General features: G+C 42.0%; 1 protein-coding gene across 1 annotated transcript in view; it reads right to left on the bottom strand.

Moving 5' to 3' along the window:
* The window catches only part of AGBL1 (ATP/GTP binding protein like 1), a 505,804-nt gene that overhangs the window by 322,322 nt on the left and 167,544 nt on the right, over positions 1-15,938 (bottom strand). The window contains exon 18 of the mRNA XM_015593333.1: positions 5,426-5,660. Coding sequence (XP_015448819.1) covers positions 5,426-5,660 — 235 coding nt within the window. The remainder of the gene's footprint in view (positions 1-5,425; positions 5,661-15,938) is intronic.

The raw sequence follows: 15,938 nt of genomic DNA, 5'->3' as shown, positions 1-15,938 counted from the left end.
GGTGGCTCGTACGATGGCATGTCAGGGAGACGCAGCCCAAGCAATCGATAATGTTGAATTTCTCACCGGTCTGTTGTTTGGGAGATCAGGGAGTACCTTCCATTCTTACTTGTGCAATGTTTTAAAATAAAATTACATACTTAATAGGGTCAGCTTTAAAAAAAAAAAAACATAATTGGTCTGTGAAATCTAAAACATAACTGGTCTGTGAAATCTAAAAGTCTGAGAACTACTGCTACATGCGATTGTATTAAAGAGATGTGAAACACACGAAGAAGTTAGAGCTGAGGTCACGTCAGAAGGAAGCTCTGAACACATCGAAACAGAAGGAAGGAGGCACGGTCCAGCCCAAAGGTAAACTGAGCCCATCGGGAATATTCATGAGCCCTTTGGAATCCTAAAGAGTTAGCTGAGTGAAAACATACTAAAGAACGGGCATTGGACTGGGAGCCCCAGGAAAAAAAATATATTCAGAGTCAGCTGGGTGCTATTTACAGCAGTGGGAAAGGACGGATTTTCCAGTGGAGAAAGTTGGCAGGACAAGGTCAAATACTGGCACGCGAGCTGAGCGGGGAATTCAGATTCCATGAAGGAGAACAGAGGATGAACAAATTTATCTATGCCTGGACAAAAGGGCAGAAAGCTGGCAAAGCTATGCCTTGCTTCATCCCAGGCACAGAGGATGTGCAGGTTGGGGCCAACGAGGCTAGCTTCAGAGACCAGCTGCTGGTAGGGCTGAGGCTCGGCTTGTGGCTCCATCCAAGGTCAAAAAGAGCAGAGAAGGTCGAATAGATTAAAATGAACGGGAGCTTCGGAGTTAGATGGACTGGGTTCAGATCCCGGCTCCATCAGACGGGAGCGATGTAGCCTCGGGCGTGGGGTGGGGGGGTGTCTGAGTGCTTTCCTTACCTAGACGATTTCTCATGCCATTGCTTCTTTGAACTAGCTCTGTCTTCTTGGACAACTCATTGGACCTCTTTAGTCTAAGTTTCCTTATTATTTGGAGGATTGGGACTAAATAATATACAAGAGCCCTCTCAGCTAGAACATTTTAAGGTTCTTTTAGAGCAATCCCCTTAAATCTCTACAGAAAAGTAGTATAGGACAGACAGAAGTTCTAGCCCTGGCTCTGTATCACCAGCTGCTAAAAATTCATTCACATTTCACCCCTGTGTGCCCAAGTTTTCTTATCTAGAAATTGGATAGAAGACCTACAAGTGGGGGGCCGTAGTTACTATTAATTAAGAAAACGGACATAAAAGAACTCTGTTTCTTCTTGTCCCATAAAAGGTGCCGGATGCATTTTTTTTTTTTTTTTTTTAGATAAAATCCGCTCTTTTGCAATGCAGTAAAGTCTTCGTAATCCACAGTGGATTAAGACCGTCGGCGCTAATTTTAAATGGTCCCAAATAGTTGAAATTGTGGAGATTTTTCACCTGATTTTTAGTTTCCTGTTTCCCCTCGAGCACTCAGCTCTTGCTTCTTAATCCCTTGCTGTGCAGATGCTCTTCGCTCTTCATGTTCATCCCACAATGGCCTTGGAAGAAGATGATCAAGTTTGTGGAGTTGTGTGGACACTAAAAAAATGAACACACTTCGATTCTCCCGTGAAAGCTGCTTTTATAAAAATAACTTTTTCGCTCCTCTCCACTCAACAACCGAAGTCCGAAGTTTGGGAATCATGCTAGATTTCTCCCTCTCCCTCCCTCGCTCACATGCCATCTCTACCTTTTAAGCAGTTCTGGAATCAGCTGCCTTCCCCCTACGCTTTGCTCAGTTTTATCCCACGCTGGAAAGAGTCGTGAGCCCAGCGACCACTGGGCGGTTCTCCTGGATTCCTTAGAATTCGGTCCAGTGTAATCCAAACTGCCCAGCTCTCGAGATAGCAGGCTGTTTCTTTTGGAAACCACCTCTGTATTTTGTTTCCCTCTTACAGACGTGCGTTGCTAAGAGATCTTTGGCTTGGCAAGACCACTAGATTTTTGCTAGGGAATCCTGGCTTTGTCTCCACTATTTCCAAAACATCTCAGCCAACCTCAGAGGTTCCACCTGCCATCACCACAAAAGGAAACTACTCTGCTTTGACGCATTCTTGCAAATTCCACGGTGGCCCATGATTACTTGTGACAGATGAGAACAGTCTCGTTAAGTTAAGGGACCATTTACAATGTAGGCTCCGTAATCTTTATGCAAAGATTGCCTCTTTGCTGGTCAGACCACACCCAGGGCAGTTCTGTCACCCCAATATGCATAGCAACACAATTTACAACAGCCCAGATATGGAAGCGACCTAAATGCCCATCGATGTATGATTGGATAAAGAAGTCATGGTTCATAGATACAATGGAATAGTACTCGGCCATCAGAAAAATGAAATCCTACCATTTCCAACGACATGGATGGAACGAGAGGTCATTATGCTGCGTGAAATAAGACAGAGATAGATAAATGCCATATGATTTCACTTATACGTAGAAACTAAGGTACCAAAAGAACAAACTGATCAACGACAGATTCAAACATAGAAGACAATTTGGTGACGCCAGAGGGGAGGGGGTTGGGGGGCTGGGAGAATGGGGTGAAGGGTTAAAGAAGTTCAAGTTAGTAGTTGATAGATGGTCACGGGGATGGGGAGCACGGCATGGGGAACGCAGTCAGCATTAATGCAACGGCAAAGTGGAGCGCCAGAGGAGAGAAGGCGCAGTCAGGGGGATCATTTTATAAACTACGTGAATGTCTAACCCGTGCACTGTATACTTGAAACGAACAGTAAAATAAAATTTAAAAAAGAAAGAAGCCGAGTAATAGGAATGAGTCCAGAGAAAATCAACGAAGGTCCGAATATGATCAATAATAACGCATAAGCAATGTTCAGGTGAACGGCATCAGATGCGGCAGGTAAGTCAGGTAAGGGGACGATCGGATCTTAGCCACGGGGTCCACCGAGGTAAGGCTGACTAAAATGTGTGACGCGCACAGGGAAAAAATTAAAACATGGAAAAGCTCTAATTGACCTAACTGCACACAGCAGAATGGACGTCAGGGAAAGGGTTCAAGGGGAAGTTGATAAAACCATATGTCAGGGAGGTTCTAAGAGCTCATGAGCTGAGACTTTTAAGCGCTTTTATTGTGAAATGCTATGTGTCCGCGGACATCTCACGTTTTTTGATAATGATGTGCTATAGAACCTGCGGGTTTTCCTATCGGTAGAAAAACGCTATGATTTCCAAGTCCCTTTCACCTGAAATTGTTTGGGTGATCCGAGTGATCTAGAAAGAGACTTGACCTTCTAGCATGAAAGCTGCTATATAAATAGAGTAATTTTAGCCGTAATAACTAATGGTCATGATGATGAGTGGCAGTGAAGAAGCCGGCCTGCCATCGGGGAGTCCAAAGCAACCAGCTGTGAGCCGGAAATAACATGTGTCCGAGCCAGGAGGATGCTCGGGGACTGGGACCACATTCACCTTTCAGCCAAAGAGCCAGATCACGTCCCTGACTTGGAGGTGCGAGCATCTGAGAAGAAAGAAAGGACACGCTTATCCCTGAGCGCGAATGCTGCCTCGGGCTCATGAGACCTTTCCCTAGACAGGTCGATGGGGTGCACATTATCTTCCTCTTTCAACAGAGAACGGTGGGGAAGAGCCAGAATTCCAAACCAGAGTGATGACTCTGAGCCCCCAGACAATTCGGCAGAAGGAGAAACCGCAGAGAAGAGCCAGCTTGAAGAAGGAAATGTTGGGATGGTGTGTGCTGCTCAAGATGCCCTGCTTCGCTGCTTTCCATCCGTCTCAGCTGAGAAAGCGCGCCGGTGACATCTTCGGCCCCTCACGCCGTGGGGAGCTAGCCATTCGCTGACACCCCGGAGCTGCTCTTGTGAGCTAGAGGAAGGAGCGCAGGGCAGGAGCCAGCTGAGCGCTCTTGGGCCAGAAGAGAACGCTGCTGGAGATTTAAGAAGTCTCATTGCTGCCAGACGCCTGGCTGATGCTCCCTCTTGAAGGGCCTGGCCTCCCACTCCTCAAAGGTGTCCGAAGACGGGTCACCAGAGGCGAAGAGGAAGGACGCTGCCCTCTGCCCACAAAACTCCTCCACCAAAACCACTGAGTCCGGGAGCTACCAGACCAGGGACCTTGTTGGGAACACGTGAATGTCTTACTTACCTTCTCTCCTTCTACTGAAATTTCATTTTTACGGTCGATAGCTTTCACTTGTATTTTGGCACAGTTTAACATATTTTACCATGTGGAATTTATTCTGATCCTCCTTTTATGTATTGACATCTTTATATTTTTAACCTTTTAACTCATCAATATTCTCTTTTGTGCTTATTCTTTGAAGCCAGTCTATTCTCAAATGTTTAACATTTAGTTTTTCCGTAAAAGATTAATTACTGTTTATCTTTCTGAAAACATCCTCAATTATTTTAAGTCATTTTAATTTTATCTCTTTGAAATCTACTTTTTTAATATTTCTTTATAAGTCTTATCTTGTGATTAACCTTTTTAATACTGCTCTATTTTCTCCATTTGCTACCCCACTGCTTCAGTTTCTTCACGATTGATATTATAAATTGTAGGTCCTTTTTTTTGCTTTTAGCTTTTGAAATTATTTTTTCTTTGAAATTACAATTGCCTTGTGCGTTCCTACAGTAAAAAGAAGCATGCACTCACCAGAAGAAGGAGGCTGAGTCTCTCTACACAAAGTCTGAGACAGGTATGTGTGAATGTCAGCCCCGCCTCCCCTATTGACTGGCCGTGAACTTGGGGACCTTTCCCGACAGCTCACAAAGTCTGAAAATGCTGACTCCTTCTAAAAGACCTGCAGACACTGAAGCTCCCCCTGCATCCTGCTGGCGTGCAGGGGCTGGATGAATTGAAGCACGACCCAACCTTCTCTCCTCCAGCCAACCATTTTTTGGTTATTTCACGTTCGACCATTCCACAGCCAACTGTCAAACATTTCAACCATTCCATTCAGATAAGGCGACACCGTTTTGATAGCTGTATCCAAAATGCCATCAAAGAGAACTGAGAATAAACATTGCTCCGCAGTAAACATTAAGAGGTGAATAAAACCGTTGGTCTTAACCGTGAGAAAATCAGTTCAAGCCCGAATTTTACCACTGACCTACCTGTACCATGTGACCTAGGCAAGTCATGTGATTACCTTGGACAGCAATTTCTCCTTTTTACAAGGAGAGTGTTGAATTAGATTATGTCTAAGTAACCTCTCACAGTACATGCTTATGAATCTATATCGTTCTATTCGAAAACCTATGAGACTGACATCAGTGTGTACGAAGAGTACATTGTGATTTGTACCGGGTACCGAAAGCCCAAGAGAATTCATTCCTATTCCTGCCAGAGAACCAAGACCACCAGGACCTATGCAATCATTCCCACTGGGCAAAACAGGCATTTGTTACCACGGCGACACGATGTGGGGAGGGGGAGTAGGTTGGGCCAGGTGCCAGACGTACTTGCCATTGATGACACCATCTGGGTTGAGCATGGGGATGATCTTGAAAATGAAGTTTTCTCTCAAGAGCCTGGCCACAGGGTCATCACTGACCAGAAACTCCAAGGTCCCCTTCATCACCCAGCTGGCATTGCTCTCTCCTGGGTGAACGCGGGCGGTGATCACCTGGTACGGACGCTGCCCTGTAGGAAAAGACAAAGGAATATAAAACCTAAATCTCCATCAAGACTATGTCCAGGGGGCCACCTAGAGAAGAACGCCGGACTGTTGTGAGGTCTGGAAGAGGCCGATTGTTGCTAACGCATATCTGACATACATTTATTCATGTTCCACCTGTCTCTGTGGTCTGCAAGACTCGAGAGTATAAAGTTAAAAGCCCAAGGCCGTTATGAAAAGCATTAAGTCCTTAGAGGCATAAAATAAGCCAAGAAGCAGATTTTAGTAAGACCACTGGAAAAAAAGAAAAGAACTCCCCAGAGTCTAATAACAGGAAGCCTAACGTCACAGATATGAGATTGATTCCTATCTTCATTGCTATCAGTTGTGACATTGAGACGAATGACTTACGTTCTCCGAGGCCCTTTTATCATCTATAAAATGGGGACGATAATACTGACCTCGTGGGGTTGTTATAAAGACAAAAAGATGCCAATGAAAAGCACTGGGCACATTGTTTGCCATTTAGCACACGTTAATTCCCTCCCTCGTTGATTCTACAGCCTGTGGCTGGAATGATCCCTCTCCTCAGTAAAGAGGAGAATCAAGTACGCAACACGTGCTGGGCACTTGCGACTGTAAGACTCTGAACCCAGTCCTTGAGAGAGACGTGACAACAGAGTGAAGCATCCGGAAGCTCGATCTTCAAGCCGTGATGCTTTCTGCAGTTTGCAAAGGGAATCAGGGAAACTCTCTGTCCCACCACAGGAAGTGCGTGAGCCTGGACAGACCTTACGGAGACCGGGCCAGTGAGAGAAAGGTAGGCTGCCTTCCTTCCTTCCTTCGTCGACAGAGGATGCCGGGAGCATCGCAGTGCCGAGATGCATTCTGAGACCCTCTCCGGCCTCAGGTGGAAAACGTGTTTTGATTGATTAGTGATGTGCGTCCCCTGCCATACACTTGGCGAGGGGGTGATGGCGACAGGTGGCAGTATAGCAGCCCTTCACCATGTCTGCTGTAAGCCCTTGTCTGATTTGGTGGGTAAGTGTTTTTTGTTGCCTCTCTTTTCCTTTTGTATCCTCGGCCAATTCTTAATCGCTCCTAAACCCACTCTTGTGACAAGAAGGAAATATTTGCCAAGCAGAAGGACTCTAGCCGTTTAAACAGCATAAACCAGTCCTTCCTTTCCATATCATGCAAATCACTATGAGTCAAATGTGCCTTTTTCTTCCCTTAAAAAACAGCCTTTTTGAGGAAATGAGCTGTGCTTCTAATTCTGTGTAACGAAAGACAACACTGAATAACTCTCAGTGAGAGATCTAAAGAACAGGTAATAGAAGATACAAAGAAATAAACTTTTAAATCATGTTGCTAAATTATGTTACTATTATTAAGGCAAAAAAAAAAAATACTCTGTCGACAGCCATTGAGACCTGAGTTTGTTTAAATCAGCGCATTTTTTACTGATAATGTTGAAAGCAGGTCACTTCAGCCCCTTGTAGGTTATTTGTATATTGAAGATAATATTCTCCTTAAGCACGTGTCTTGAGCATGTTCCAGGAACTGCAGGAAGCACTGGGTAGAAACAGTTACATAAATTATAGTTCTTGTTCTGTGAGCGGCCAAAGCATTTGTCACTAACGATGAACATGAAATCAAATAATGGCAAGTGGGCTAACGGGGGTGTATCTAAAGCGTGAGAGAGGTCAAGACATTTCAGAGGTGTGCTGCTCTGTGGCCTGGGTCTTGCAGAGCAAGCGTCATCAAACCAGAGAGAGGAAGTGAGGAACGGCCTTCCAGGCAAAGAAAAAGATACACATAGAGAACATAGAGGAGCAGACATGGACGCTTTCAAGAAGGGAGACGCATGGCTGAGGCAAAGGGCTGAGCGAAGTGGCACGTGAACGTAGAAAAGCAGGCTGGTGTCAAACTGGTCAGATCCCTTCGCGCGTCATTTTTCCTGTAGATTCGCAGCGGTAGCCGTGAAGTCAGCATCTCACCGGCATGACGTGACCAGTGATGGGGTCTCCTGAAGAATTATCAGTTACTAATAAAAGTATCCATGTATGCTTATAAAATATATGTATGCATATATTATGTACACATACAGTAGTGTCCCCTTATCCACAATTTCGCTGTCCATGGTGGAGACACCAGTGGTTAACTGTGGTCCAAAAACGTTCAATGGAAAATCCCGGAAATCGACCGTCTACGTTTTACATTGCATGCCATTCTGAGTATGGCGATGAAATCTCATGCTGTCCCACTTTGTCCTGCCTGAGACAGGAATCATTCCTGTTTTCCATTGGCACTCTTACATGCTCCCTGCCTGTCAGTCACTCAGTAAGCATCTTGGTGATCAGATCACCTGCCACAGTATCGCAGTGCTTGGGTTCGAGTCACCCTTACTTGGCTTAATAATGGCTCCAAAGCACAAGAGTAGTGAGGCCGGCGGTTCACTACAAAGAGAAGCGAAGCGTGTTTTATTTAAGTGAAAATGTCAGTGTAGCACAATAAGATATTTTGAGAGGTGGGGGGCGGGGAGGGGAGAGATATCACATTCATATAACTTTCAATACATATGTTGCTATAATCGTTCTATTTTATTATTAATGTTGTTAATGTCTTACTGTACCTAACTGATAAATTACATTTTATTATAGGTATATATGCGTGTTTAGGGGGAAAACATAGTATATCCGTGGTTTCAGGCATCCATGGGGGTCTTAGAACGTATCTCCTATACATACGGGGGCACTACACACACACACACACGCGCGTGCGTGCGCATCCTCACAATAATGTACACACACACACACACGCACACACACACGTGTGCGCGCGTTCATAGGCATCCTCACAATAATGTTACCTTGAATGGCGCGCGTTCAGCTGTGTTTTCTGGATTGGGGAGCAAAGAGTGAAAGACTGAGAATATCTGATACATGTATCCCAGAAAAGAACCACCGAGAACAATTGCTTTAAGAAGGAGAGAGTCAGCGATGCTTTTTCCACAGAAAAATGCCAAAAACTGGGCTACGGAAAAATACTTCTGACATTACTGTACATAATGCATTTGTTTAATCGGAGACAGTACGGGCTGCTGGAGCAGAGGATAACTTTCAGAACCATATTTCCAGAGTTCAAGTTCCAAGTCCACCATTTTCTACTTGAGATGAGTTCTACGCATTTCTGAAGAAACCGAGTATTGGATCGGGAGTTCTGCATGTAAGACAAATGATGTGCTCACTGAACTTACTAAATAAGCATATTAAAGGGCTGGGGGGGAGGAGAGATCGCGAGCTGAGCACAGTTGAAGTGAAGTAAAGGTCAACTTCCCCACTATATCATTTGCTCGCAATCACGGTTCACTCCTTCCAAAGCAAGCTGTGTCGGCACGCCAATAAAAAGCTTGTTGAGACATAAAGAGGCTTGATGAATTTGTACCCAATCAGTAGCCTATTTTCAGTTCTATAATTCCATATCACTCGCTTTGTGGTGTTTGAACTATGTTCATTTACAGCGTATTGAACAAAAACAGTAAGTGCTCCCAGCCCAGTAAGAAAAAATAAAAAATAGCTTAAGCGCGAGTGACTTTTCAGCATAACTGAACGCTCTCACTGTCTGGGCCGCTGGGCGCCCACTGCCTGATACGCCCCGTGCAACGCGGTGCATTGGCCGATAAACCCAATGCTGCCCTCGCAAGCAACGTCAACACTCTCTTTCCTGTTCTATTGTAACTGATGACCTGCTCTATTGTAACTCACCACGAGACTAACAGGCTGTTCTGAGCATCCTGAAGAAACCAAGGAAGAAGAAAACTGTGTGTTCTCACGGAGCCATGAGCAGCATTTCAGCCATTTCTAGTTGATTTTCCTCTCTGTGATTTAAGACAATTTTGCAGTGTTATTGGGGAGTTTAACTTAAGGGACCATGCAGTAGTGGCAGCAGATGGTGCTTACAGAGACCACCCCCCTACCCCCCGCCAAAAGACAACAGCTATGCAACACACATGCCATGTGTTTTTTTTCTTATAACTGACAATTTCAGTTTCAATAACTCATCTCTGCTTGGGGTCGGGCATTTTTTTTTTCCTCTGCAATTTATAAAATGTGTTCCAGAGGCCATCGAAATCTATGAGAGTCACGGTTTGGCAACATTCTAATTCTTAAAGCTACGTATTGAATTTATTATGTCCGTGGTAATGACGTCTGTAGGAAGAGGTTAGAAACAAGTGGAAGATTCGAATGCTGAAGACGACAGCAGCGGGTTCAAGGCCAACGAAAAGCTGAGTAAGAGCCGAAGATGTGTGTGATGAGACATGTGTGTACCCAACTATACAAACATCCATTCATTTACTCCTTCTTTCCGTCAACAATATATATTAAGCTCCTACTGACACTCTGCAAGGTTCTGGAGATTCCAAGAGAAATAATGGCTTTGGCCCTCGGGGAACTAATAATAGTGTGCCGGGAAAGTCAGGCGCACAGATAATTATGATCCAATGGGATCAGCGACATTTGTCAAGACATTTCAAAGCACGGTGGAGTGAATGCTCATTAGGACGTTATTTACAGTACTGCAAGTAATTGGAAATGACTTAAATGTGCATCCACAGGAAACTAGTTAAGAAAATGAGACATAAACAGAATACTATGCAATCACTAAAAATGGCACATAGATCTCTTCCTGTTGACATGAGAAGCTATCTGTGACATAACGATGCGTGAAAAAAATAGGCGGGAGAGCGGCATCATAGAGGAGTCCCATTTGTGAGTAGTTGTAACAATTATTTAAAGATATCTAAATACAGAGACACATCTGTGACTGGAGGTCATCCAGGTGATTTTTATGCCTTCTTTATCTACAATGCTTGCCTCTTCAGAAAATAAGAACCATATGTCAATCTTTATAAAGGTGAATATTTTCAAGAGTAGTAAACCGCAGAAGAGAAAGAGGGGGAAAAATGAATGTTCGCAGAAGAGGTGATATTTGATCTGGTTCGTCCAGTTTGACTAAGAAAAGAAAGGAGGGAGGTGCTAGAAAGAGCTTAGGAGAGGCATTTGCAAAACAATGAGGTCTTTAGGGACAGAATTCCTGAGGAACAGCAAAGTGAACTTTCGCGTCTGAAGAGCGAGCTACGGGGAAGGTGAGCCTGGGAGAGAAGCTGCAAAGCTAACTTTGCAGGTTCCTGCGGGCTTTTCGTAGCCCACACTGAAGAATTTGGAAAGAATCTTGGATGCCACGGAAGCGCCATGGAAAACCATTGCGCAAGGCTGTGATCAGATGACAGTTCTTGTTGGAGCTGAAGGCTCAGATGGTGAGAGAAATGACGGAGAGAGCAGACTATGATTTCAAGGTCAAGTCAGCTAACTCTCTGGAAGAGCATGAATAAAAATGACCTGATGGAATGGGGGTGAGAAAGGACACAAGGACACAAAAACGCAAAAGAAAATGTCAATGAAAGAGAAAAGAGACCATTTGAAAAGAGGTATGATAGGGAAACTTCTATACATCATGGATACACATCATACTGTTTTCTACCAATAGATAGCATAGTATGTATATTTTCTGTACCACGTTTGTCATTGACCAATATATCTTGGAACTCTTTCCACATCAATACATAAGTATTCCTCCACCTCTTTTTAAAAATAGCTTTATGGTATAATTTACATATTATAAGTTTTACCAACTATGACTTTGCAATTCAATGAACTTCAGCCATTCTCACGGGCAGGTAGTGGTGTCTGATTTTTAGTTTGCATTTCCCTGATGACCAAGGATATTGAGAACCTTCCTGTGTGCTTTTTAGCCACTTGCTTACCTTCTTAATAGGGTCCGTTAGAATCTTTTGCCCATTTTTAAAATTGAGTTGTTTGTCTTAGTATTGCATTCCATGGGTTCTTCGTATACTCTAAATACAGTCATTAAACAGATATATATTTAGTAAGTTCTTCTCTAAATTTTTGGCTTAACTTTTCATTTTCTTGACTATGTATTTTGAAGCAAAAAGTTTTTTTATTTGAAAATGTCACATTTGTTTCTTTTCTTTTATGATTTGGATATTTTGTGCTCCATCTAAGAAATCTCTGCCTAACTCAATATGACCATGATTTTATTCTGCAAGATTTATAATCTAAGTTTTACATTTAGGTCTCATAAGTTAATTTTGGAATATGATATAAGGGTTGAGATTCGTTTTTTTCCCCTTTGATATCCTTCAGGATTTTCTCACATTCAATCTTATCTTCTGCAAACAACAACAGTTTTTTTTTTTCTTTCCAAAACTTAAAGCATTTATTTCAACTAAGGAATGAGATGCTACCGGCATCTACTGATCTCTATGGGGTAGAGGCAAACATTCGACAAAGCAATATCCGGTCCAACATTTGGACCAATATCTGATCCAAAATGTCAAAAGAGGCAAGAACAGAAAATTCTGGCTTATTGTCAGCTAGACTCTACAGGACAGTAGTAAATGAAACTGGCAAAAGTGGCAATCTTTCTCTTAATCTAAAACTCAGAAGGAAAGCTTTCCACATCTCTCCACGAAGGCATTTGAAATTACCCTTTATGAAATCAAGAAAGCTTGCTTGTATTACTACTTGCTAAAAGTTTCTTATCTTAAATTACGTCAGATTATTTCAACTGACTCTTCAGCACCTATTGAAGTAAATACACGCTTTTCTGCTTTACTCTGTTAATGTGGTGAATACATTAATTTACTTTTTCTTCCTTTTAGAGAAAACTTTAAATACACATAAATGTGTGTGTCACTGAATTATCGACAATTATCATTGCACAGTCATCTTTGTTTTATTTATACTCCCATGCTTGCTCATAAAATTATTTGGAAACAAACCTCAGACATCATTTTATTTCATCATCGACCGAATTTTTTTCCACGTTATGTCAACTTCACATTCCTGGAATCCAATCAATTTGACTATATTTATCTTTGTATGTAATTCTGAATTCAGCTGTTTCTTTAGGCTTAGAGAGATTGGCTTGCAATTTTTCTGTACTGTAATGTTTCGGTCAGACTTAGATTTCAAGGTCATGAGAAGCTAGAAAGCATTACCTTCCCCCCCACCCCTCCCCGCAAACACATTCCTTGTGGAAGACTTTTGAAGACTGGAAAAATTTCTTCCTTAAATTTATGGTAAAATTTCCTAGTGCAGCCACCTGAGCCTAAATTTTCTTTCTCGGAAGATTTTAATAACAACTCAATTTATATTATCAAAAATCTCAATTATTTAAACATATATTAAAATTATGTAATAAAAAAATCCAACCGTTTAGATTTTCTATTTCTTCTTTTGTCAGTTTGGTAATTATACTTCCCTATAATTGTACATTTAAATCTAAACTTTCAAATTTGTTGACATTAAGTTGTTTTTAAATCCATCTTATTATTTTTAGGAATCTCTGGTGATAGTATCTTATTTTTATTTCTGACGCAGAGGGGTTTTTTCCTCTAACGTCTCAAGAGAACATCATTTTTAGTCCAGAAACTATCTATTTTATAATTGTTTCCTCATTCATGAATTTCTGCTCCTAATTTTTATTTTTCTTTCCTTCCTCTTTATTTGGTTTTAATATTTTTGTTCTTTTACAAAGAACTTGAAATGGTATTTAGATCACTGGCTCGGCTTATGATGGAATTTCATAAATGGTTTATTCACATGTTTAAAAGAATGTTGTTGACTTCAATGGCCCATACGCACCAATTAGATCAGGTTTGTTAGTCACATTGCTAATATTTTCCATATTATTGCTTGATACCATGTTTCCTTATTCTCTGAGTCACTGAGAGGGGTATACTAAAAGTCCCCCACAGATGATTTTGTATTTATCGATGTCTCCTTACAATGTTGTCAATTCTTTATTTTAAAGGTCTGTTATTGACTGAATACAGATTGAGTCATTATATTGTCCTAACTGGACTTTTTAGTGTTACAAGGTATCTCTATTTCTGCTAAAGAATTTTGCGTTAACATCTCCTTTGTCTGTGTTAATATCGCTACGCTGGATTTCTTTTGGTTCGTATTTACAATACATACTTTTTTCAGTCCCTTTACTTTCAACCTTTCTATAGTTTTTGGTAGGTATTATCTCTCAGAACAACCATATAGTTGGGTATTATATTTTATTCAGTCTAACATTCTTTTACTTTCTTTTAAATTGGAGCATTTAGTCACTTTACATTTGATGCAATTAATGAAACAAGCAGTCTAACGTTATCATTTTATTATTTGCTCTCTATTTGTCTTAACTATTATATAATCTATTTTCTTTCTTGTCTTTATCTGGATAGATTAGTTTCTTTCCATCATTGTTCCTTTTGTCTCCTTGTGGAGACAAAGGTCTTGGCACTTATGTGTCCTTTTATACTTCTTCAATTAGTTACCTTAGAGATTATAATATGTATCTTTGACTTATCATGGTATAATATAACTTACCATATTTTATTTCCCAGTATACATCTTAAAATTATATTTACTGTGTTATTGTTATAAATTCAATATTGATGTGGATTTCATCATATATGTACCCTTTTCATTATTCTTCACTCCCTACTGCATCTACAAGCTTCCATTAGGTTTCATTTTCTTCCACCTGAAAAAAATCACCTTCTGGTATTTCTTGTAATCAGGGTCTGCTAGCAGCGAATACTCTTTCTTCTTGTCTGAAAATGCATTCATTTCATCTATGGTTTTGAAAAAACATTTTTGCAGAGTTAGAATTATACCAACCCTGGTACTGAACTGCCTGTTTTCCACTTATTTCCATGTTCCCTCCACACAAGGATCCTGCAAGAACTTGGCTGCTTTGAAGGCCCTTCCGAGCCTTTAGAAATCTGTCTCTATTTGCAGAAATATGTGTTTTCGTTTTCTATGACACATATTCTTGTTTATGTGGTTTCCACAGAAAGGAGGTTGTTTCCATTGGAATTTCCATGTTCTTGAACTTTTCGTACTTTTTAAAAAAAACGTTTCTGTTAGTTATGTTGAAATTTTCGTGTAGACGATCCTAAGATCTGCAGATAATGACGCGTTTCTTTCTCTTTACGGGGCACGTCACTTGTTCCTGGTCTGTTTCGGATTCCTTGGGGTTCCCTCAAGGACGTGAAAGAAAAAGAGGATTTAAGTCCGTTCGGCGTTATCACAACGGGTGGATGTCTGACGGATCGATGACCTTGGCCAGCTCTGTGAAATGTGTGGGGTTATGGGTAAACACGTAGGTGACATTCCTCCAGAACCTTCCGGCTGAGTAGAACTTTGCACCTACATCATGTCTTTAGAACTCAGAGTCAACCTGTGAACCAGGCAAAACAGGTATTATTCTCTCCTCGTTCGCAAGGACGAGAGGGAGAGAAAGCAAGAGAAAATTTTGGATGTTCTGAATCGAAACCCCACGTCCCTCTCATCCGACCATGTGTTATCCTGTGTGTAGACGTAAGAGAAAGGTTGAAATGGATGCTATCGAGACAAAAGGCGATGACACCGTGAGGGGAGACAGGCACCACGCAAATGATGATTCGGGCAGCCCGGGTTTGATGCCAGGCTCTGCCTCCGAATGACTGAATGGATTTGGGGAAAATTAAACTCTTTGGAAATCTCAGCCCCTCACGCACAAAGTCAGGCTCTCGTAGGTCTTTGCAGTAGTACATTCAATGTTTATCGATGGCAGTGTGAAATACAGGAGATAAAAATAAAAGTTTTTAGCCAACGATTTTAATCCTCTTTGATCCTATTCTATTTTTCTGGATTCTGGGAACGGGAAGTGAAGTTACATGGAGCTTCACCCCTTTCGTTCCCTCTGTTTTCAATCCTCGGATGCGAGAGCTGATAAGCAGCGAAGTGGTCACAAGTCGGGTGGCAGCAGAAGGAATGAGTGCAGGTAATCGCTGCTAGTAACTGGCTTCAGAACAAACAGTGTGGGCTGGAGCTCTCTTACTGCTCCTGATGACTGAGGCCGGAGGACTTCCTGGAGGAGGAGGGTCTGTCTGCTCACAGGTCCACTTGTACACACTCCTATGCTACGATCTTTCTGGCCCATATACAATAACAGTCTCCCCTGACCTGCAGTTTCAGTTATCCGTGGTCAACGGTGGTCTGAAAATATCCAATGGAAAATTCCAGAAATAAACGACTCGTTAGTTTGGGACGGCGTGCCATTCCGAGTAACGTAATTAAATTTCCCACCTTCCCACTCCTTCCTGCCAGAGACATGAACAGTGACTTTGTCCAGAATATCCACGGCGTATATGCCACCTGGTCCCTTGCTGCAGCGTGGCG

The sequence above is a fragment of the Pteropus alecto genome, unplaced genomic scaffold, assembly GCF_000325575.1.
Source record: "Pteropus alecto unplaced genomic scaffold, ASM32557v1 scaffold60, whole genome shotgun sequence".
NCBI lineage: Eukaryota > Metazoa > Chordata > Mammalia > Chiroptera > Pteropodidae > Pteropus > Pteropus alecto.
Note: the sequence above shows the minus strand (reverse complement) of the source record. Positions and strands in the feature narration are given on the sequence as shown.